Below are 25,618 nucleotides of genomic sequence, written 5' to 3'. Positions count from 1 at the left end.
GACACCTGTTACTAAATAACAATAACTAACACAAACTTATATATTAGCTCAGTCAAATGACTGACATTTTGCTAGTGCTTTAGTAATACCTAGGTCATGGTTTTAACATATTTCATAAGTATACATATTACCAGGCACTCAATGTTAATATTAGCATGTAGCAACTACTTTAGCAGATTTTCTGCAAGAAGAATTTGATGGTGATAATTACATTCCCAATAAAATGTATGTAACTAAAATATATTCATTACATTAATTTCAGTACAATTAACTGGTTTAATATTAATTTTCTTTTGCTTACTGGGATGTCCAACTGAACCTTTAAAACCTTTTTAAGGCAAAGCCCCAGGAAGAAAAGTTTCACATAATATATTAGTAACATGCATAAACCAGTATATACCACGTAGTTTAGGAAATACATTACATGTCTGGAACTATAAATTGGTTTTGAAATAAAATTTTGCAAACTAGGTGGAATAAAGAAAAGCAGAAGTAAAGAACTATTTAGCCAAACTCAGATATTCAATCTATATCTTATTATGGGAATTTTATCCTAGTGTTTCAAATGTGCACTGATCTTACCTTTTGCTGAGGTGCCCTTTTTTACTTCATCCAATGCATTTTGCCAATTACAGATCTTTGTTCATTAAACAAAATCTTAGAAAAGATTGTCTACATTCAGTTATTGGAATATATATAAAAATATTTTCTCACCAACAGACAGCATGGCTATTGGTCTAAGTTCAGCACTCTAACTTCTATTTACTCATTTGCTGAATAAATCTATATCATTATGGAGCTCAAAATAATGTAATGCTGCTATTTTCTTGGATCTAAAACAGGCATTTGATAGAGCTGACCATCCCCTTCTACTAAGTAACTTTCTGGTATAAGATTATTAACCAATGCCCTAAACTTGTTTCAGAATTATTTCTCCAAATATGCCTTCTGTCTGCTCAACATTGACAATTTGTGACTGTCAGCAACCAGGAGCAAATGGGGTCCTCATAATCTTGGTCCTCTTCTATTCTCAACTGTATACTTTATGTAGGTGACACCGTTTTCATTAAAACCAACAAGAATCTTAATACTTCAACCTATAACCTTCAAAATGACTTCAAAGGTGTGTGGTACTGGTCCTACAATAATAATTTAACAGTCAACACAATAGTACAGTAATGATTTTTGTCACTTCCCAAAAGCTATGTAATACCTAAACCCCAGCTATGTATGACCCACTTAATAACCTGCTGTCTTTCACTAAACAACAACAATACCTCAGACTTACTTTTGACAAAAAACTCAACTTCGGTACTCATACAGTGTTACTAACTAATAAAATCCTCATAAAATATTTCCAATTTACTCTCCCATTAAATCAGACATGCCACAGCTACGAATATTATTTTTTAAGACTTGGATATGCTGCCACCATTACTGCTCTTTGTTCCTCTTTACTTCAAACCACTGAGAATTAAATCCTTTGATTTATATATCTTGCAAGCAGCATGTAAGTAGCAGATACCACCTTACTGCTATAAAACAAAATAACAGGATTCCAGTATCTGCCAGAACCATGTTTCTGCCTGGCACTTGCATTTTTAAAATTCTTCCTAAAGATACTGTATACGTCTTCTCAACACACTTAGATTCAGAACTCTGTGTTCCCTTTGAGAAATAATGAGTGGCCACAACTGATGAGGCCTTCATAAACACCATCAGTGAAACAGCTTTCCCTAACATTGCTCCTGTCACATAGAGCAGCATTACTGAATATTTAATATATACTGAGCAGCTTTACTCTATTTAAGAAGCCATAGAAAGAGCATTTCTCTAAAGATACTGCTTGCAAATGCTTTCTTGATAATGGTTAACTTCTGTAACATTTACTTCTGTGCATAATAGATAATATCTGCCTGTATTTTAACTGGAATTTTATTTTTGTTTCCTTTTCTGTTTGTTTTGCCTGTTGTGTAGTTTTCAGTTTTTCATGCTCAGCTATACCTTTAATTTATCATTAAAACTTTCCTGCTGCCAGAATGGTCTCTTATCCTATCCTTTGTTTTTCTTATTTCTTATGTCTCCTCTAGCTGCATGTTCTTTCTGTGTTCTTTTTCTCTTATTGCATATCAGTAGCATCTATAGTGACAGTATTTTGCAAGTAAACTCCAGTTATCATATCAATAATGTGTATTGTTAGCTTATGGCTACTGTTCTAACTTTGTTACATACTGCCTTAAGTATTCATTGTATTATAGCTTATTTCTGTTACACATTTCTGTTCATTTGTATATTAATGGAAAAGTCCACCCTCTCCTGTAGTTTAACTCAATCCTTGGATTTCTTTTTGCTGTACAATATAGTTCCAGTATTGTGTTGGTTCCAGAAACCTGCTTGTAGTTTTTAAAACTTTCATTTCCTTGCCTTGGAATTAAAAGAAGGGAACGCCCAACTACTGTTTTTTTTAAGCTTAATCTCTCACATGCTTTGCAGGGGAATTCATCTCTACCTGCATGACATACCATAGACATAATTAAATCTGTAGTTTGCCTTGTCAAGTAATGCTGTCAATCTTTGATAGGAAATTAATCTTGCTAATGCCAGGAGCACAGCAGCTGCTATAAAAAAGACAGAAAGCTGTGCAAGTGCTTTCCACTGTTTTTATTGCAGAGAGGAGAACTTAACATTCCCTTTCATAGTAAAATAAAGCAATTAGATCAATCAGGGGTATAAAGGCAGTTGTCAACTCTTTACAATTTACAAAAGCAGCATCACAGTAATGAAATGCTAAGCTTTAAATGTTGGTTATTTATAATAGTTTATATGTTAAAATAACAAGTGTAGTATCAAAGATTTCTGTGACATTTAGAGAAAAGTCAGAAAATATTTTTACATGTAAAGTATTAACATATTTACCATTTTTCAAGTCCCCCCCACCACACACACACACGCAGGACAGAACTGCAGAAAGAGAGACAAGTGGCAGCCCAATCAACTAGGTGCTCTGATACTGTTCATAAAAGGTCTTTTATGCTTTTTTTTGACATCCTTCCAGAGGGGGATGTGTAAGTGGTACACAAAGATACATGGTAAGATATCCCCCACTGACTTTGAGTCAGTCCTTACAGTGGTAGAATGCATGAGCATTTTCTAGTCCAAAGAAAACGTGTCCATTTATGGCAACCATATTTAGTTTAACATACGTTTACAATGTACCCTTGCATTAGAAATGGAAATTATAAGTACTTAACTATGTTTAAATGCACGACTGAGAGTGTGTGTGTGTGTGTGTGTGTGTGCGTGTGTCTATGAATATATATATATATATATATATATATATATATATAGTTTACTACTGGAATTTTGAATCAGCTTTGGTCGACAGTTTAAAATGTTGACCTGAAATACTGAATTCAAAATGCCGAAAAGTAAACCAAAGCGAAAATGAATACATCGACCACTGTGGTTCGATGTATTTAACATAGCAGGAGGTGACATCACTCACCCCCTACTATGCACTTTAACGTAACATTGAACTCTACAGTCAATGGTACATTAATTCTACTATTTGCAAGGGGGGGCTACACCCCCCCCGCACATTAAATATACCCACTCCGAGATTTGACTACAGTGAGGAAATGGCCTAATTCCCTGTTCCTCAATAAACAGCGACCTCCCTGCACAATGTCGAACCTAAATTATCAACCTACACTACTGTTCGCTGTCGTCTAGTTGATTGATTTTGGTTTGACATTCTGCCGACTTGCAAACTGCAAGTCGACCACATGCCAGTTGACTGATGCAGCTTCCAAGTTTTGATAGTAAACCTGTGTGTGTGTGTGTGTGTGTGTGTGTGTGTGTGTGTGTGTGTGTGTGTGTGTGTGTGTGTAGATATATATATATATATATATATATATATATATATATATAAATATTTATATATATATATATATATAAATATATATATATATATATATATATATATATATATATATATATATATATATATATATATATATATATATATGAATCCCTATCAGAAGATCGAGTTTTCAGAAACTCGAAATTCAAATGGTTGGGATCATATGAGTTTTTGAAAACTCAAAAGTTTTGAATGGTGATCATGGTAACCGCTAGGATCGAGAAATTTACCTTTTTCCTCACTGTAGTGTGATCTCAAAGTTGGTAAATATAATTTGCAGGGGGTGTGGGGTGCAGGGGACTTGCCTTCCTGCAAAAAAGTAAAAAAAAGGTAGATTTTTGTGTTTTTTTTTTTTTTTTTTGATGTTCGAGTTTTTAGAAAATTAATCATATGGTTCCGACCATATGAATTTTGAGGTTCTGAAAACTCGATCAACTGATAAAGATATATATATATATATATATATATATATATATATATATATATATATATATATATCATGTGAATGTGCTTATATATATGTGTATTTTATATATATATATATATATATATATATATATATATATATATATATATGTAGTACATGTGTGCAGCACACATCTTACATCTATGTACAAAAACATACAAGTGTATGTGTGTGTGTGCCTATGTGTGTATAATGGAGAAATAGATTACATGCAAATAAAAACAAATCAAAATGAAATTAAATTAAATTTTTTTGTATAACTGTATATGTGTGTCTACATATAAAGACACACAGCTATATATGATATATATATATATATATATATATATATATATATATATATATATATGTGTGTGTGTGTGTGTGTATGTTTGTGTGGGTATAAAACTGTATGTGACATGCATAATACTATATGTGGGATGTGGTACAGGGTGAATACATCGAGAGAGAAATATACAATAGATATTTTTGTAGATAGTCACACATGCACTGACATATGGATGTGCATGTGTCTGTGTGTATATAAAACACACGTATACAGATGTGCACAAATATATACATACAAATATGGGGCATGTGAATGCATGTATGTATTATTTACCTGTCATTATCCTAATCATTTATTTTTTTATTTTACATTTGTTGACCGGGGTAGTCTAGCTGGATGTAAGTCCATTTTCAGTAGAGGCCTGGGGAGAAAAGCTCCAATGATTATAAAAAGTTTAAACAAAGTCAGGCAATACAATACAACAATACAAACATATAGAAAAAGAGCTAGTGAATACGCATAGTACTAAAATAAGGTTAGAGCACAACTCAACAAATATAATGAACAGAATATCTTAAAAATTTTTTTTTTTTTTTTTTTTTTTTAGTTCTACAGTAAATGAGGGATAACATATTTCTATAAAGTTGATATATGAGGTAGACCTTACAAGGCTAAGGTAGTAGAGATGGCAAGGATTAAGGAGGTAGAAATAGATAGAGAGGAAGTGGAAGAATTAAGCTGGGTAGGTGCAGGAGCAAAGCCAGTGTTTGTTGAGATGAACTTTCAAATGTCTTTTAAAAAGAGGGAGGGATGATAGAGATGTGATATCAGAGGGAAGATTGTTCCACATTTTTCCAATGGAGTTGGAAAAGAGACAGTCACCTGCAGAGTTAGAGGGTTTGGTTATATTAATCAGTAGTTTGTTGGAAGAGTGTAGATGTTTCAGGTTGTTATATGGTGAAATGAGAGTATAGGAATTTTAGTTGGCTGGTATAAGATCTTGTGTGCTATTAATAACTGATGAAGACTGAGTAGGTTGGGAAATTCAAGCCAACTTAGATGTTTTAAGTTCAGACAATGGTGAGTTCTAAATGGGGATCCTGTGGCAAATCTAGCAATGTTATGGTAGGATGTTGCAAGTTTCTTGAGGTTGTTTTTGGAGAGATTAGTGAAGATGGGGTAAGCGTATAGGAGATTAGAGATAAGATGAGATCTGGCTAAGGTGGTCCTAGCTTCAGGTGTCAGGAAGGGTTTTATTCTGTAAAGGGATCCAATTTTTTTATTAACAGATTTAATAGTGTTGTTGATATGGGGGTCAAAGCTGAGATTATTGTCAATAGTTATTCCTAATAGCTTAGCTGTTGAGTCTGGAGAAATAAGTGTGTGGTCAGTGGAAGTAAGAGTTAAATTGAGTGGGGCAGTTTTGCGTGAAGGTGAGAATAGTAGCAGTTTGATTTTCTTGGCAATGAGGAGTAGGCAATGGTCGCAGAACCATTGTTCAACAGGGGTAAAAGCTTTTTGGGTGAGTGACTAGAGTTCATTTAGGGAATTGGCAGAACAGACTATGGTAGAATCATCTGCATATTGTATGCAGGTAGATTTTGGGATAGCAGATTGTAGGTCATTGATGAAGATAGAAAATAGAAGGGGGCCTAAGATGAAGCCTTGAGGTACACCCAAAGATATAGGAAGTAGATTAGATAATGTATTTTTCCAGAGAACTGCTTGCTGGCGGTTTTCTAGGTAAGATGTGAACCAGGTTATGGATGGAGGATCAAGTGAGAGAGTTTTTAGTATGTATAGAAGAAGTTTATGATTAACCATGTCAAATGCTTTAGATAAGTCAATGCAGACTGCAGATGATAGGTAGTTGTTGTTGCGGTTATAGTTGATTGTGTTGGTAAAGAAGAGTAGTGCAGTGGTAGTGTTGTAAAAGGGTCTGAAGCTGTACTGACAGTTGGCAAGTAGTTTATGATGTAGAGGATGGTTAAGAAGCTGCTTGTGGATACATTTTTCCATGATTTTAGCTATAGGTGATTGAAGTGCTATAGGACGAAAGTTAGAAAGGTCATTAGATTTACCTCCTTTGTGTAGAGGGATGATGTGAGATATCTTTCAGATAGAGGGGAAAATTCCTTCATTAATGGATCAATTTATCAGTGTAGAGATGGGATAGGAAATAGCCTTGGCTCCTATTTGTAGGAATTCGGCTGGGAGTTTGTCTGCAGAGGGGGTGGTTGGTCTTAGCTTTTTGAGCAGTGATAAGATGAAGGAGGTTGATACAGGTTGAAAATGAAAGGATGGAGATACATTTATAGCAGGTAAGAGTAGCTTAGAGGTGTCCAGAGTTAGGTGACTAGCAAGGGTTTGGATATTATTAGTGAAGAATGAATTGAAGTCATTAGCTATTTGTGTGGGATTGTCTGGGTTAGAGTCTTGAGGGTTGGGTGTGATAGACTGGCCTGGGGATAGGAGATTGTTCATACTGGCCCAGAACTTTTTAGGTTCCTTTTTGGAGGTTTGTTGAAATTGGAGGTAGTAGTTTTTTTTTCTGTCAGGATGGCTTTTTTTGTACTGTTTCTAAGTTGTCTGTAGTTTTGGTGGTCAGTTGGGTTCTTGGTGGAACGCCATTTGGCCCAAGATTTATTTCTTTGATTGATTTTCTGCCTAGTGTTATTGGTTAGCCAGGGAGCTGGTTTAGCCTTGGTTCTAGTAGTTTGACTTGGGGCATAGTTATCTAGGATAGATAGGAAAGTGGAGTTGAAGTATGCTACTGCTTCATTAAGTGGGAGATATTTTAGAGGGGACCAGTTAATTTGAAATAGTTCAGCTAGAAAGTGTTTGGAGTTGAAATGCTTTTTTGAGCGAAGTGTTCTGTATGTGGTAGGTAAGTTGAGGCTAGTTTTATGTCGGATAACATAAGTAAGTGAATGGTCACTTAGGTTTTCTGGAAGGATACCTACTTTGTAGATTAGTTGAGGAGTATTAGTGAGAATCAAGTCTAAGGTGGTTTCATTGTTGTTGGTTTTATTGGTTCTGGTAGGACTATTTATTAGTTGGGTAAAGCCATGTAGGTTTATGTGGGAGCTGGGGTTTGTACTATTGCATGAATACCAATCAATGTTAAAATCACCTAGGACTAGTGTTTCTTGTGGGAGATGGGTAGAGAGTGAACTGAGGATGCATTCAAGTGAGTTGATGTTATTTCCTGGGGGAAGATAAACACATATGATATTTATGGCTTTACTACAGTTGATGCGAAGTTTGGAGCAGATAACCTCTGCCTGTTTATCAAGGCAAAGAGTATGATCTATAGTACAAATTTGGAATTGAGCCTTATAGAGAATTGCTAGCCCTCCTCCCTTTTTTGCTGTGCGATCAAGTCTAAGGATGTTTTACCCAGGTGGGGTAATTTCGTTGTCTTTGATGGAAGGCTTTAGCCATGTTTCAGTTAAGCATAGAATGTCAAATTGATGGTTTTCTAGAAGGGCATGGACTTGAGTAGTTTTGTTACAAATACTACGAATATTGAGGTGAGCAATAGAGAGAGAGTTGGTAAGAGTGGTTGATGATAGAAAAGTAAATTTGTCTTGCTTTATGTAGTTGGTGGTGTTGGAGAGGTGTGGGCCAGGGTTAGGATTAATGTCTCCATCTAATAGTAAGTGGAGAAGTTTAAAATCTTTTGGGTGTAGAAGTTTGTCAAAAATATTGGTTAGTTTTTTAGATTTTGGTTGGTTTAATTTGATGATGGCTAATTTATGGTAATTGGTTAGTATGTAGTTGGGTTGGGGACTGAGATTAATGAAGGTTTGGGAGAAAGTTGTTGTAGGTGGAGAGGTATGTTTAGAGGGAAAAGGGATAGTAGAGTGAAGTGGGTATTCAAGGTAGGTTATAAGGTAGGTAGTAATGAGAAAGGAAGATAGTGTTAGGCAGATAAGTAGTTTTAGTTGTGAGTGAGTGACTGTTATGGACATAGTAATGGTTGGGAGGTGAGTGAACCTCCTTTCTCCTATTTTCTACATGTCCCAAATCTTTCTCACCATAATGGTGATTAGGCTTAACTGCAATGGTTGTTCCATTCCAAAATGTGTAGGTTTGGTATGTTTTCATACTCTCTTAGGCAACAAAAGTGATGCAAATACGATTATCCCCCTGCCCTTTTCTTTTGAACGCTAAAAAGCATTTACTTGCTGATTCGTAGTCATTTAGAGAACAGTAACATCTTATAGTGTGGTGAGTTGTGCAATATGGGTGCATACAATTCATTATTTATAATAAAGTTACTAAGTAGATTTAAGCATTATTAATGTATACATTCTAATAAATGTTTAATGTTTTACTTACTCACTGCCACACATTGGCTATGTGTTGCACATGCAGTCTTTGCCACTGTCTTTATGTCAGTATTTTTTTCTCTCTATTGCTAAGTGCATTTATTATTTGTTATTATTTTTGCCAATGTAGCCCTAGTCATGGCTGAAATGGGTCCTGGCACCAGTTCACTTTCCTGGTTAACAAAGTATAAGTAAATAGAAAAAAGGGGGTGAACATGACAGAAATAATAAAGGAACTAGTGAAGCACATTTTAATTCTGTATCATTCATGAGAAAGAAAAGACTTCCCACTAAAGACTTTGGGAAGTAACAGACAGACTTACTTTGGAGTCCTTTTGAGTACTACTTGTCACCTGTACATGATACAGCAAAGGTCATTTACTGCAGTGAGAGTTTTCACACCTCAGGATGAGATTGTGGTGGAAGGTCTTTCAGTTCTTTTAGAACTACAAAAGAATCTCTTTACAAAAGCCTGTTATTTACCTACTTTATTTTGCCGGAAGAAGCTAACAGCTATTTATAGCATAGAACAAGATCTGACAGACCCTTGAATGAGTCTCAGTCAGAAAAACATAAAAAGTAGTTCTGTTACAGAAAGTGTGTTAGATGACAGTGCTTCACAGTCCTGTCATTCTGTCTTAATGGCATGAGAAAACAGCACCACTTCCTTATGTCTAGCATGACTCATTTACAGAAGACTTGACATGTATTCTGGGAAGAAGGAATGAAAGCATGAAAACAAGATCACATTACCAGGGGGGCCCCATCATCTGTGATTTTGTGGGAAACATGTTAAAATCATAAAAGAAGCACCTGGAGTGATTTTGAGACATTAAAATAACTCCGAAAACAAAGATACAATGATGATAAAAACATGTTTTTTGAGTTCTAAGGTGGAGTTTCCTTTTAAGCATTACTTTATTCTTGACTATATGAATTACATGTTGTTAAACATCACTATAATCTTTCCTGTATATACTGTATTGTATGCTTGCCTCTATAGCATGGGTTGTGCCTGAAATGATTTGCAGACCAGTACACCTCTCTGGTTAACAAGTAAAAAAATAAATAAATACAATCCAGATGTAAAGCTGTCACAGTTATCTTAGCAGTAATGTAGGATGGTGCAGTGGTGCAGCAGTAGCATTCTCACCTCACAGCAAGAGGTTCTCTGGTTCGATTCTTGGCTGGGCTGCCTTCTGTGTGGAGTCTGCATGTCCTCCCTGCATTCATGTGGGTTTCCTCCGGGTGTTCTGGTTTCCTCCCACGTTACAAAGACATGCATCTGGAGCCTTTCTCCCTAGGCCACCACTGAAAATTGGCTTAATTCCAAGTCGGGCTTTCCCGGTTAATGAAGATGTTAAATAGAACTAAATAAATAAATAAATAAAATCTTATATTCAGCACTGACTAGGCTAATAACAAAGTACAATTCCCTCTTTGGGATGTACCTCACTTGACATAGCAAACAACTAGAGAAGCCCCAGAGGATTCTAACTAAGGCAATATCAGGATTAAAGACACTGAGCAACCAAGAGAGGCAAGATGCTCTATCCTCTAACTCTATAGCTTATATTTTGCTGAGGGGTGCTTTGTTCTTTGCCTGGGGTGCCATTAATGACCCTGCTGACCTTGATCTCCAGTATCTCCACAAATCTAATAACTCAGCAAACACCAGAACCAGGGACTTAAATGTTTGCCAGGAGATAAGTAGAATGTAGTGGAGAGATATGTGCATTAGGCAGAGCCTCCTCTTTCTTTGGAATAAGCTGACCCTGCAGGTTAAGCAGTGTGATACACTGTCATCCTTGAAACAGTACCTGGATGACTAGACACCCACCTGCAGATTTACCCTGGGGCTAACTGGTCTAACACTTCTTGAGAAAGGGGGTACAGCCTGAGGGAGGATACTGGGAAGCCAGATGAGCAGAATACTAAATTACCTTAAATTCCTGTGACTCCTTTAAGTGACCATTTCAGACATAGTATGAAATAGGTATTAACCTGCTGTCCATGGTATGCCTCCATCCACAACACTAGGAATTCCACACATAGATATTTTATGGACCAAAGCCAGTAGTACATTATCATCTTAGGTCAGCTGCATACCTGATGGCAGTGTCTTCCCACTGTCCTGCAACAGACATATATCCTGGCCATTCCAGATTGTCTTGTTTTTCATATCACTGACAGTGCATTAATAATAACAATATACATTTGTTAATGAGGTAGGCCGCTAGACACACAGTCCCAATTCATGGGTGACCTGGAAGCAATACTTGGTTGAGTAAATTACTCAAGGTCACAGTAAGCACGTAAGGGCTGAGGGACTCAGACCCTGCACCCCAAAGACTACCGCTCACAGCCTTAACCCTCTGTGCCAGTTGCCAGACAGTGGCCATGTCCTTCCACCATATTCATATCTGCAACTACTTCAGCCCACCTATAATGTCTCATGTGATGCCTATCCTGACCCATTAGCATCATGTTATCAGCATATAGGACATTCATGAGTGCATTTATCTATTGCTTGATATATGGAATGGGAAGGACATGATAAGAAGCATATGCACCAGATCTTGCAACACTACTAAGGTACCCAACATATTCAGATAAGTGTCAACAAAACTTGGAATAAAAGTCTTTGCAGTACAGTAACCTAAACAGCTTAATCTGTCCCCATCAAACATCGCAAACACTGTACATCATTTACAATAATTTATGCATATTGAGTATCAGTATTGTATATGTCACATGAATACAGCTGCACTGATATGTTAGGAAAATGCATTGCTTATATATGCTGAAATAATCTTGCATTGAAATTAACACTTTTTTTTAAAAATAACACCACAATACTCTACCGAAAGATATAATTCCAATGTCTTTTGATAATGCACCACTATTTAAATGGTATTTAAATAGTGGCCAGTGTACATGCATATGTAGTTATTTTAATACAGCCCTTAGTTTCACAAATTGATTATGTTTCCATTCATACACAACTTACTGCATATATGAACTTTGTAATATGGTTCTCACAGTGATCCTTGAAATGTAGAAGTGGTATATAATCCCACAGGTACATCACAAGCTTATTCACAGGTTCTGAGATGGGAATGCATATACACACTGGTATAATACACAGAGCATGATTGTCACTGATTTGGACCAGTCTATTGTTGTAAAGTTGATAACAAACTGAGAAACAATATCCCAAAACTACCAAACAAAAATACACGGAACCCGGACTCTCCGCAAATTGCTTAAATTACGACTCGTGGAAACGTATAAAAACATAAAAAAATGAATTGTTGTAAAGTTGTTAGCCATCTGCTGTTATTACTGATGACATGGCAGCAATGGGGTACAAGATGACCACGAACTTTAACATGGGACAAGTATAGAACAAGACTGTTAGTGATCCATGTTCTTGTCCATGAAGATAGTCTTCTACACAACACACAACTGCCCAAAGGGCCACTCATGGTCAGTCATTTGGTAAAGGAGGGGGATTTCTAGGCTTTAGCCATAGACATTGACACTTTTAGAAATGGAAACACTGTTGCACAGATGGATCATCCTTTCCTAATGACAGAATAACTTTGTCACTTTAAGTAGGAAGAAAAGACAGGACCAACACCATCCTTAGATGAGTGGTGACACATTATATCCATTACCTAAATTTTATATGTGCGCTACATTATAAAATTCTTATTTTAATACTAAAAGCTAGAAAAGCCATTCAGTGAGTTTTATGTGCCTTAGACGGAGAAACAGTGAGCACTTCTTTTTGTATCATATGATTATGCTGTCTTACAAACTCTGAACCATCTTTTTGAGGACTGCTCCACTATCCTGAGTCAATAGGAAGGTTTGGCTACATTTACACCCTGTTACCTAAGGTATTACTGTATATAGCCTGCCTACAGAGCAGCCTAAGTATGTGTCCTGCAGAAGGTGCCTGTTTGTACTTAAGATGCACATGTTGAGAGATGCCAGGTGCCACCCGACTCAGTAATTATGTATGTCATGGATGTGTCATGCTAGAAGTGCTCTGTATTTACTTTTAGTATCTAAGATGTGTGATGCAATGCACATTCATTCCTCATATAAGTAATGTGACCTGTGTATGTAGAGAATTGCATGTCTGTGTGACTCTTTTGCACCACATATGCTTATATTGTTTTCAGACATTATGTAGATGCAACACCAATGCTTTTTCTCTGCACATTACATGTGCAGGGATTTACACTACATGTATGTATATGCTTTCATTTACAATTGTGGCATTCATCACATTAGCATACAATTGTTGGTCAAGGGTTGATATAGCAGCATATGACAAGTATGCCCAGGATAGTAAATTGTTAATGAAATTAATTGCCATGTGTATTGTTGGTGGTAAACTGCTGGTGACTCAAAGGGGGTCAGGCATGTACAGTATAACTCATGGGGATAGCCTCTCAGGTTGCAAAGCTGTTAACTCACAGATGCTGAGCTCATGCTCCTAATCATAATTAAAGGTGTATGTCAAGTTCATGATTAATATGAGTATAGGCATCCTTATACATGTGCTGAATAGGGTCAAACCACTGTTTGCCACCAGCCCAGCTGGTCCCTGAAAGCTTTAATTTTGTTATATGCAATATGTTTAGTGCTGTGCCTGCATGTATGCTTGATTGCAATCAGCAGGAGCAGGCGACAAGACTTCAGGATATCAGGAAGGAAGTGATGGAGAAGGTATAAAGGGTCTCAAGGTCTCTACATTCTTATATGAGTCATCTGGAGGACATGTTGACTGAGAAACATGACACCATCTGGGAGCTACTAACAACCATGGTAGTGATAGAAAGGTGGGGTACAGCATGGACACAATGTACTAGCTATACTAGCTATAAGGCCTGTCCAACTCACAGTCCTCAGACTCAATCGATCCAACAACCTCTGCCACCCAGCCAGCTGGGACTACAGGCATGTGCTATGTCTTAAGGGGATTTTAATCCTAGACCCTGAAGGAAGGCCACCACATCCTGGCACATGGTATAGTGGATGACTTGGTAACATCTACACATTCCCCGATCACAATGACATCTATGCATGAATGGTGGTCTCAACACAGCATCACCACTCCACTCAGATGGGGCTCCCTTACTATCAACAGTAGATCAGCCTGGTTACTGAAAGGTTTCACATTTCTGTGACTTCTGATGATATCATATGTACAAGTATGCCTTGCTTATGGGACACTTATAGCCCTACCTACCTCCCTCTACTAAGCACTGCTTTGACCACATGTGCTACCTGACAACGTAGATTACTGCACTGTTTCCAGAAAAGCAGTACAGAGCAGGCCAGACTTCTATATTTGTTTATCTATATGTTTCTTAAATATTTTTTAATATTTTTGAACATTTGGATGGTTTCTTAGCATATTTTGAAACATTACACATTTATTTGGTTTAGTTTATAACACTGCTCACCAGAGCTGTAGCTGGCTTATCTAATGCCCAATGCTAGTCTCTAAATTCCATTCCCACAGAGAAAAACAAAAACAAAGAAAAAGACATCTGCTGACTGTAGCTAAAACACACTCCCTCTCAGCTCTTTAAACAAATAAAGGACATCAGCTGAACTGACTGTAAGAAGCTAATTGTTCCATCAGCTTCCTTACAGTCAAATCCCAACCCTCAGCTCTTTAAAAAAAAGGACTTCAGTTGGACTGATGGTAGGAAGCCATTTGGTCCATTGGCTTCCTTACAGCAAAATTCATACTCCCCCTTAGCTCTTCAAGGCAAAAAAAAAAAGACTGGTGCATTGGCTTCCACAGCAGCAGCCTGTTCATGTCACCCTCAGCTGTCCACTGTTTGAGTAAATCAAAAATTGCTTCTGTACAGGCATTTTGGTATTGCTGCAGGAACTCTCAAGCATGCCCTCTAACCACCCCACCTTTATATGTTTAATATAAATCGCATGTTATAAAATTATTTATGAACCTGCTTTATACCCACCTCTTAACTGCAATATTAACATTTTCTGCCTTGTCTAGTTACTTCCTCGCCTATATTTCGTTGAATTTCTAAGGACTAATCACATGATTTATTATCTGTTTGACAAACACACTAATACACCTCTTCAAATGCTCAATGTTGAGCATCTATTAATGCACAAGAATCCTTTATACTGTTATAGTTGCCTTATCTCATATAAATGTAATGTACTTAACAAATTAATGTGCAATTGTTCATAGGCTCATAGGTAAGTACCAGGCTAACTGCCCTTGTGGGACATTTTATACCCTGCCTAGCTAATTTCCCCTTAAAGGTGAGATTCAAACCATGTACCTTGTGTCTGTAAACACCTTAATCATTATGCCAAACTCCAGCTCCAATGTAGCACTTAATGTCTGCTCATGTATATTACTGAACGTCTGTTTAAAAATGTTTATAATATATTGGAGGTTTTCTCCCTGGGCCACAGATGAAAAGGAGTTTTTGACTAAACCCAGTAAACAAAAACAAAACAAATGAAATAAAATTAAATACATTTTCCTGACATGCTATGTAGTCATTCATATTGCATAGCTAGTTACATGTTTCTCATCTGCACATACATGTTTAATAGGTGGTGGGTTGCCATCATCAGGTCCAGACTAATTGTTATTGAGTATCACATGGTTTTCTGTTGTGTGACATTTGGCAGGCAGTAGGTTAGTTATACGTGTTGTGGCAATGGGTCCTAATCTGTGAGTGTCATGCTCCACTGCTAGTGTGTGGCTTAGAGGCATGCCTGTGCTCCTTGCTGTGGTGTGCACAAATTATTTTGTAAGTCATGGTTATTGTCAGTGATGGATTGTTCTTCAGTAGTTTCGCATTAGTGTGTAGTTGGGTCCTAAGTCTGTGAATTTTACTGTGAACATGCTACAGTGTTGTGGAATGCCATACATTATATATGTTCTGAATATTTATGCAAATTTGTCAACAAAACAACTTTTAGAGTGTAAAGGCGAATTTTACATATTGCATTTTATGTAACCAGTTTTCATTTTGTTATATGATTTGTGTAAATATTTTACAGGATCAAAGGTTTGACAGCAGTGGAAATGATTTCAAGAGAAGATGTGAATATGTGAGATGGAATATTTTAAGGACTGATAATGCAAAGTGTGTTGTATGAAAAAAAGTGATGCAACATACTGAAAAATGTGGGATTTTATGACAGTAAGACTTCAGTTTAATTTTAAAGTAGACTTAGGTGATTCTATAAGTGCTGACTGGAAAGTAGATTGTTTTGGCAGGGAGGAGTTCTGACTACACCCTTATCTGGATTGCTTTCTGCAGTCTCTCTGAGAGTGCTACTCTGTGGATGTGCTCTTTCAAATGTTTGTTTTCATTATGTCTATGAGGCATAAAGCATCAGTAAACCTACAGCAGTGAATATACTACGGTAGTGCTTACTTCATTATTGTGAATGCCTTGTGTCAGCGCTGTAAGACTGGCTGAATATATTGCAAGACAGAACTAAAGGAATTGCTCAGATGTACAGTCAGATGGGTAGTGAAGACTCAGAAATCTCATACTGTTGAGAGATGCTGCTGTATAGAGTAGATGCTATTTTAACTGTAAATAGAGTTGTTTTGATTTACAAAAGTTGATGAACATATTTATTTATTTTACATTTTTACTGTGGAAAGTCCGACTGGACACAGGTCTTTTTTCAGCAGAGGCCCGGGGAGAAAAGCTCCAAAAATAAAAAAACATACAAAAAAGTAGAAAAGTACAAAAGTCCAGAAAAAAAGTACAAGAAAAAGTTGACCTACATACATGATTGACAAAGTACAAAAGAAATTTACAAAACTGATATACTTACATGATTGACAATAAGCAGAGGAACTTTACAACGTACAGATATTACATAATAATCCATATTACATTTTCTGTGGGAATGTACATTTTAAAGTTAAAACAGATCTGTACAATATCAGTGCAGGCATATATTCCATTTGTATTCAGATGAGAGTAGTAGGGCGAGAATAAGGTGTAGGCTCCTGAGATCATATGTATACCAGAAACTAGCTAGGACAGCTGCAAGAACAGAGTCAAGTTTCCGTTAAGTGTGACTTTAGAAGTTTTTTGAATTATACTATTGAGCAGATGGAGGTTATTGTGGCTGGCAGTTTATTCTATATTTTGGGAATGAAGTTAGAAACAAGTGAGTCCCCAGCTGAGTTGTTTGCTTTAGAGATATCAAGATGTTATTTGTTGCGGGAATGGAGAGAACTATTGTTGGTATGTGGTTATATAAGACTTTGGAGAGCAGGGTTTCTTTTAAATCTGGAAATGCAATCACCGTAGGTGTCTTCACTGAAAATGAAAACAGTGCATCTTAGTCACCCTAAGCCATTACATAGTCCAAACTCATTATTTTGTTATCATTGTTTTGTGTGGTCACTGTTGGCTTTTATTCGCAAGCTAAAAGAAATACAAGTCAAATAGACATAGCCTCTATATATATATATATATATATATATATATATATATATATATATATATATATATATACATATATATATATGTATATATATATATATATATATATATATTTTAATGCTTACTTTATTCTAGCCACTTCCTTTGAGTCTACAGGTGAGCATTTGGTAAACACTGCATTTAACCAGAAGGGATATTTGATTCTAAGCACAGCCAGACATGTGCCATTGTGATTTATAAAATTGTCAGATAATAAGTATAAGCTGCTTGCTACTCAGCACAGTCTCATTGGCCTAGTGCACAATGAGCTAAAGTGTTTGGGTAACACTCTGCTGTAGGTCTAGTAGGCCTGTAGCCCCGTACTGCATGCTAAGCCTATAGCTTTGAGCTGCATGCAAGGTTTGTAGCTCCATACTGAATGCTAGGCCTGTAGCTCTTCACTGCATGCTAGGTCTGTAGCTCTGTGCTGAATGCTAGGCCTGTAGCTCCATACTGCATGCTAGGCCTATAGCTCTGCACTGCATGCTAGGCCTTGTAACTCTTGGCTGAATGCTAGGCCTGTAACTCTTGGCTGAATGCTAGGCTTGTAGCGCTACAGTGCATGCTAAGCCTGTAGCTCCATGCTGCATGCTAGGCCTGTAGATCTTGGTTGAATGCTAGGCCTGTAGCTCTATAGTGCATGCTAGACATGTAGCTCTGCACTGCATGCTAGGCCTGTAGCTCCATGTTGAATGCTGGGCCTGTAGCTCTGCACTGCATGCTAGACCTGTAGTTCCACACTGTATGCTAGCTCTGTAGCTCTGTGCTGCATGCTAACATCTTTGGTGCATCATTCTGCTTTGTGCATTAAGTGCATGACAAACATACCAGTGCAGATATTGCAGCTGTTCTTTGCAGCTATAAAATTTGCAAAAATGAATATGGAATGTTTTTACATTTTAACAATAATACATGACTGGATGTGGGTAATGCAAGATTTATCCACGGTTGGTGTGGTTTGATCACAAGGGCAAAGCCAAAGTGATTAAACAAAGGCAACCATGGTAAATCCTGTGTTACCCACATACAGGGGACTATTGCTATTATACAATGACATTAAGAGAAACAAGTCTTATATTTTCTAAATAATATCATTGTATAAATGGTCTTTAGTGTTCGTCTGCCCTCTTCAGTTAGTCTAGGGCATCCAAGATATACAGTAACCATGCTCAAAGTCTACAGTAGGGAAACTTTCAGCTATCTAGAGTTTTGCAGAATGACCAGATGTTTGCCTAACACTGGTCTGCTATTCATTAAAGATGTTTTTTTTTTCATTTTTGGCAAATGATCGAGGCTGAAGTCACTAAGTAATGATAGACATCACAGTTAATAAGGGTTTCTGGCATGCCATGGAGCAGCTTCAGGCACTGAGAGTCTTTTTTTTTTTTTTGGCTCCATAGAGCCATTTACTGGTGGGAACCATTTTTAATGGTTTTAATTCACTTAGTAGAATATGTGTAATTGACAGAATCATTTAGTGGCAGAGTACATGCTCTGTCAAAGTAGCACTTGTAAACATTGAAAGAGATTAAATTAATATTTGGTACTTGGTTATTTCTTGCACAGATTAAAACAATATGCTGCTTTTACTTGCGTTTCTGTTTCACGGCAGCATTTCTAACGTGTAAGAGACTTCAAATTGACATACAAAACAATTTAGAATTGTTCCTGAAAAGCGTATGTCCCTGAAGTCATAATATTAACGTGTCTCTGCCAGACGACTATTACCTGGGTGTTCTTTTTGATTTTTTTTTTCTTTTGTGAGGATGAGGAAATATAGAGAGCCGTGTAGCAAATATTCTCATTGTTTGGGTGGCATTATTGAAAGTCTGTAATGCTGGGTGAGAAGTTCTGAGGACAGAAGAAAAAAAAAACTTTTTCTGAAGTCTGCAGAAGTACAGACAATTGATCCAGCCAGATTTGTTTATGTTAGTATATGCTGGATTTATAATCATCCACTGACTGAGCCTTGCAATCAGCATGCACATTTTTGAATTCTATTGGGACATTTATTGGATAATTGTAAATGTATTACTGTACATAACATGACAATGCCCCATGCTGGCTTTACTGCAACATCAAATTGCTAAGTGTGAAGACAAACAGAGCTGAAAAGGTTAGACTATGTCATTCTGTGGTGTAGTACACTATATGAGCCATCTCATTAATTATTCATAAAGCATTTCACTTGAAGCTGTGATTAAAATAACAGTGGGGAAAAGAGAAAATTCCCAGTTAAAGCATTTCTATGTAGATTGCAGTACAGTGAGGACTGGGAATTTACCCTTTTATCCACTATAGTGTGATCTCAGAGTTGGTATTTATAATTTGCATATTTTATATGCAAATAATATATATATATAGATACATACTGATAAGGAATCCAAACACAAAAAAACAAACTAGAAAAAGAAATGAAACAAAAGAACACGCCATCACTGCACCACTTCTATAAAAACAATCCAAATGGTATCAATATCCACCTTCAATGGACCAAGCAAAACATGAAAGTTTTAAAAAGTCTTTTTAAAACTTTCATGTTTTGCTTGGTGCATTGAAGGTGGATATTGACACCATTTGGATTGTTTTAATAGAAGTGGTGCAGTGAGGGCACGTTCATTTGCTTCAGTTCTTTTTCTAATATATAGATACATACCCATTTGAACTGAGAAAGTACATATTTTTAATTAATGTGTATTGATAACTTTGAAAAGACGATAAGACTGTAAATATTAATTTCATATTTTCTGTAGAAATTTCTGGACAACACCAAGAAATTCTATCAAGCAGAATTGTCACGAGTGGATTTTCTGCACCAGAGCGAAACAGCTAGAAGAGACATCAATGCCTGGGTGGAGAGCCAAACAGAAGGTAAGGGTTTTCTTGACAAATATGTTTGATTTGTCATTTTTACAATGTTGTACTCATACTTTGTAGTTCCTACTTAGGAGAATATATTCTTTTCTCTCAGCTTAATTTGATACAGCCTGGTGAATTGATTACTTTTTTCTAGAACTATAATTTTTTTCTGCAAGATGAAATGGTCCATTGTAATTCCATTAGTGTTGTTTAACAGGCTGGGTGAGAGAAGGTGGGTGTAAAGAGCATTAGTGCAGGTAGGCCTTGGACAGTAAGATCGAATCTGCAGCTCCTGAATTGGGGTCTGCTTTACACGCTCGAAAGCTGAAAAACCTGAATGCAAATAGCTCAACACGTAAAGAGCGAACCGCGAATACGTTGAACGAATGAAACTGCGAAAGAGGAAATATCGAATTTGCATAGTTGGCCCATCTATGGTATAGCTCCGATAGCTACAGACCTTAGGGTTAGGGAGGGGTTAAGGTAAGTGCATAAGTAGGTAGTGTATGTAAGGCTTTGTGTAGGTAATGTATGTAAGGTTTAGTGTAGGGTTTTGTTAAGTGTATGTGTGTGGAAATTTTAGTTTGTTTGGGTATAGCTCAGTAGGGGAAGTGTGCGGTAGTTATGGACCTTAGGGATAGGGAGGGGTTAAGGATAATGCATAGATAGTTGTGTATGTGAGGTTTAGTGTAGGGTTAGCAGTAGGATTTTGGTGCTTTAATTTAGGGTTAGAAGAAGGGTTTTGGTTAGTGTATGTATGTGTTTTTTTTATTGTTTGGGTAGGTAGTGTGTTGCGGGTGGTGGGTTGGCTGACTATGACAGTTCGAGGTTTTAAATTTCGCGCTTTAGTACGTTCAACGTATTCACGGTTTGCTGTTTATGTGTCACACTATTTGGATTTGGGTTTTTCATGTTTCGCGTGCATAAATTAGACCCCCTGAACTGTATGGCGTGTGTGTGTGTGTGTGTGTGTGTGTGTGTGTGTGTGTGTGTGTGTGTGTGTGTATGTGTGTGTGTGTGTGCGTGTGTGTGCGTGTGTGTGTGTGCGTGTGTGTGTGTGTGTTAAAATATTCTTGGGAGTAGGGGATGAAAGAAATAACAGTGAGTTATTTTTTACATTTATATAATTATTAATATACATTGCATTGATTTTTGCATGCTTTGTTTAGTTTTCTGTGTCTATTTTCTAACTGTAAATTCTCTATTTTATTATACTAGAATTAACAGTTTATTAATAATGGAACATTAATATATAGCAAGCTTTTTAGTGTGACAACTCAACAATTTTACTGATGTAATGTGCTACTGTATTCCCCTGAAACTTTAATAAGTAAAACATTTTAAGCAAAAATAAATATTTTCTGTTCCCCTGCATAAAGGACTTTATCCCCTCACACCATCTCTTATTTATATATGTTACCTCACATGAGCAACCATCAAGAAAAGAGATGCACTGTTTAAGTGTGTAAGTAAATATGGGATTTATTGAACCTTCACTACTTCACTAAATGAATGGAAACACAGTTAAGGCTTAGGGCATTATAAAACGATGAGTTGGAAGTCAGACGCTTATTCCCTACAGAGTGTCATTTCATCAATGTAGGAAAATTCTCGTGCATGGGTGTGAGTGCGTATAAATAAAAATAAATAAATAAATATATATACATATACACAAGCACACACACACACACACACACACACACACACACACACACACACACACACACACACACACACACACACGCACCTGAATGATGACAGACATGTAGCAAAATTGAGGCTCCCGGACAACTAAAATACATGATTCTTGTAGCTCAGTTTTAAGACTGCACAACTATATCTGACCAGATTAAAGCCCAGTCCATAAAAGCATGTAAAGTGTCACACAAGCTTAACATTCACAGAGAGAAAAAATTAAGAAAATAATACTCCCAAACACAAAGCTGTGCTTGCAAAAAAAAAAAAAAATCACTGCATACAATATCATACCATACAACTTACCTGGGTTCTTGTACAAGTGGTCAAGGTGGTCAAGTGACATTTATACATTGTCAGTTACCTGAAGAAAAACACACCGAGGAGCAGAATGTCAGTTACTATTTTCTATAGAAACTCGTTGCTGGTGTGATTTCTCTGGTTCTGCCAGAAGTAACTCCCCTTCATTTAGGAGATTTCTCCCTTCTTAAGTTGATGTGGCTGTGCGGTTTGTATATATAGGCTCGTGAGGTGTTGAGGGTTTGCCCCATTCAAAAAAATGCTTAAAGTTAACCTTTTCCTCCATTTGTACTTTGGGCATTTTTTTTAAAGATTCTGAGTTCTCAGGGTTGTACAGTCTAATGAACTCTCAACTGCTATGGTTTAGGCATAGCAATATCATTTTTTCACTTACATTTAGCCTCTCACTTCTAGTATTTATATATTTTCTTCATAAGACCATTTTAAGGGTACATATGTGATTAACTGGGTACAGTAAGTAACAAAGATTACTTATTCACTAACTGTATGTGTTGTAATAGCTGAAGCTTACATATTCTAAAAAATAAGAAAGTGCTCCTCTTTCTGACACTCTGCTATGATTTTTGGAAAACAGCACTAGTTTGAATGTTCAGAGGTTAAGAAGTATTGTATTTTCAACATCATTTGTTCAGAAAACTAAAATGGCAAGCAATCTTAAATAACTTAACAAAATTATGTGATCATATTCAGACAGAATTGCTTACCTGAAATATGAACAATTAAGAAAAAAAAGAATAAAAAAAAGAATAAACAGGCTCTTTTTCATACATCTAATAGAAGTACTACTATATTCCTATATAAATCTAATTATAGCTTAATATTATCATGATAAGAAGTGTTATTATGACAGGTGCTAAAAACAGAATTTATTACTTGCAATATGAAAAATTAAGAAACATTAATAAGCACAAAAAAGAATACAACAGTAAAGAGACACTCTTTCTGTCACTCAGTAGAAGGACTACTAGGACTCCTATATAAATGTAATTATGTTCTCTTAGGTATCACAAAGTATTATTATGACAGGTGCTAAATAAAACTTTCAAATGTATGGTCACCAAATGCAGCAAAATATTATTTAATAAATGCTGCCATCTACTGGTCAAAATGTATACTACTGCCAACATGATTCTAAACTTGCTCAAAGTTACAGTACTTAAAAAGAATGTTATTGTTATGCCTGGTGATGAAAGTAATCAAAATATCACTGTTAGACATTAAAAGAAATGATTATCTAGTGGAAAGTAGCATATAACAGTTGAACATTTTACTTCTGTGGGGATCATAAAGAAGTTAAAATGCCTTATTCAAAACTGGGTGAAAAAGTGCCCTTGTGTAAGTAATCTCCATTTTCTTTTTATTATCCAAATGCAGCTTTGAAATGCTATGTTCATGTCTCCATACCCTATCTGTATATATATATATATATATATATAAGTGCTAGCAAAGCTCCGGAGTGCCTGTTGACATGCTTAAAATTGTATTATTCTCCCTGTGGCTTCTGATACTGCTAAGGCATTCACTAATCATCAATAAAATCTGTCATGTTTTATCAAAATACAATGCATGGCAAGGTCAGACTGTCTGACTAATGACACTCTCACTATTGAAAATTATCAGGCTTTATATGGTGTATATCTGCTTCTTATTTTTACTTACTGTGGAAAAAAAAATCCACATCTTGGAGACACATTCACAGTTGGAACAATGAATATTAACTATCAACTTAACTATTAATTAAAAAAATACATGCCAAACTGGGGGTCACTCTACCGTATCTAACCGTTTTTTTACCAGCAACACAAGATCAGCCATTGCTCGCTCCCAGCTTCTGTCCACCCTACTCTATGCATCTCCCATTCTGACTAATCCCAACAAAATTCTACTAAGCACAATGGAAGCCTGCTATAACAGATTTGCCCGCTTTGCTGCAAATTGCTCATATAGAAATCATCTCTGTACTGCTTTGAGACAGCTCCACTGGCTTGAACTGCCCAACCTCCTAACCTACAATCAGCTCTGCCTCTGTCATTCTATCTATTACCTCCCCAGTAAGTCTCCTGCCCTCAAAAACCTAGTACAACATCACTCAGCCAAAAGGCCCCTTAGATCATCAAGCAAACTACTACTAGAAGTCATCAACAGCTACAATAGCTTTGGGGGCACACTATATAGTAGTTCAGTGGCTAAAAATAGAACTGTCTCCCCACTAACATACAAAACACATCATCCAAAGCCTCCTTTAAAAACCTCATTAGGCAACATCTCAAGTAAATTTGGCAGTGCCATGACTGCTCCCTGGGCTAGTGAAAGCGTATAAGGTACACAAACCTAGAGTACTTGATAATAGTTTTCACTCTTACTCACAAACACTGGCTAATGTACAATGTATGTACTGTACCTGTGTACTATGTATGTATTCTACCTATGTTCCAAAGTTTAGCTGTACACCACAAATCTATGAATTACCTTTATTTTTAAATTAATATTTTCTTGTTTGTTCTCTCCACTGTAACTGTTGATGTGCTGCATACCACTGTAAAAACATGTCTATTGTAATTTGTGTGTATACTGATCATGTCTGAATATCTACATGTATCTGTAATTTTTCTGTGTGGAGCTTTTCTCCCTGGGCCTCTGCTGAAAAAGGGCCTTTTCGGCTCAGTCAGACACTCCCGGTTAACAAATGTAAAATAAAATAAATAAATATAAGGCTGGCATCCTACATGTTTATTGGTTTTAGGACACTAGTCATTATTCACTGTAGCAATTTTTTAAAGTCACCAAGATATTGGTCAATATTTTCCCTCCTTATACAAACAAAACTACAATCTTCAGTCAAACTAGAACTCAAAATCTATCCCTCCAGCACAGTATGCCAATATTAATTATTAAATAAGTATTTTATCTTGAACATATTGTTCCCATAAATAATAATAAAACGCAATTGTTGATTGGCACAAAAAGATGTAGGAATCCTGATATTAAAGTAGTTCAGATTGCAGAATGGATTTAGCCTCTTTCTGGAGTTAAAGGTTTTGTTGTGGCCTCATGAAAAATCTTTCTGCCAAACCATCGAAACAAGATACATAATATGTATCCATGTAACATGTGTGATTAACAGGTATAAACTGGGACTTGGATATATTCCCTTTTATATATGTCTAGGGTGACAATTGTTCAGGTTAGGAATGTCTGATGTCTCCCTGGATGAGTGACATGTTT

The 25,618-nt window shown here is 36.4% G+C and overlaps 1 protein-coding gene across 1 annotated transcript in view; it reads left to right on the top strand.

Moving 5' to 3' along the window:
• The window catches only part of LOC122796629 (leukocyte elastase inhibitor-like), a 192,464-nt gene that overhangs the window by 63,515 nt on the left and 103,331 nt on the right, over positions 1-25,618 (top strand). The window contains exon 3 of the mRNA XM_044065251.1: positions 20,272-20,389. Coding sequence (XP_043921186.1) covers positions 20,272-20,389 — 118 coding nt within the window. The remainder of the gene's footprint in view (positions 1-20,271; positions 20,390-25,618) is intronic.

Source organism: Protopterus annectens, chromosome 3.part0, assembly GCF_019279795.1.
Source record: "Protopterus annectens isolate FY-2018-M chromosome 3.part0, PAN1.0, whole genome shotgun sequence".
In the NCBI taxonomy this organism is placed as follows: domain Eukaryota; kingdom Metazoa; phylum Chordata; order Ceratodontiformes; family Protopteridae; genus Protopterus; species Protopterus annectens.
The sequence above is the reverse complement of the archived record's forward strand: the minus strand, read 5'-3'. Positions and strand labels throughout refer to the sequence as shown.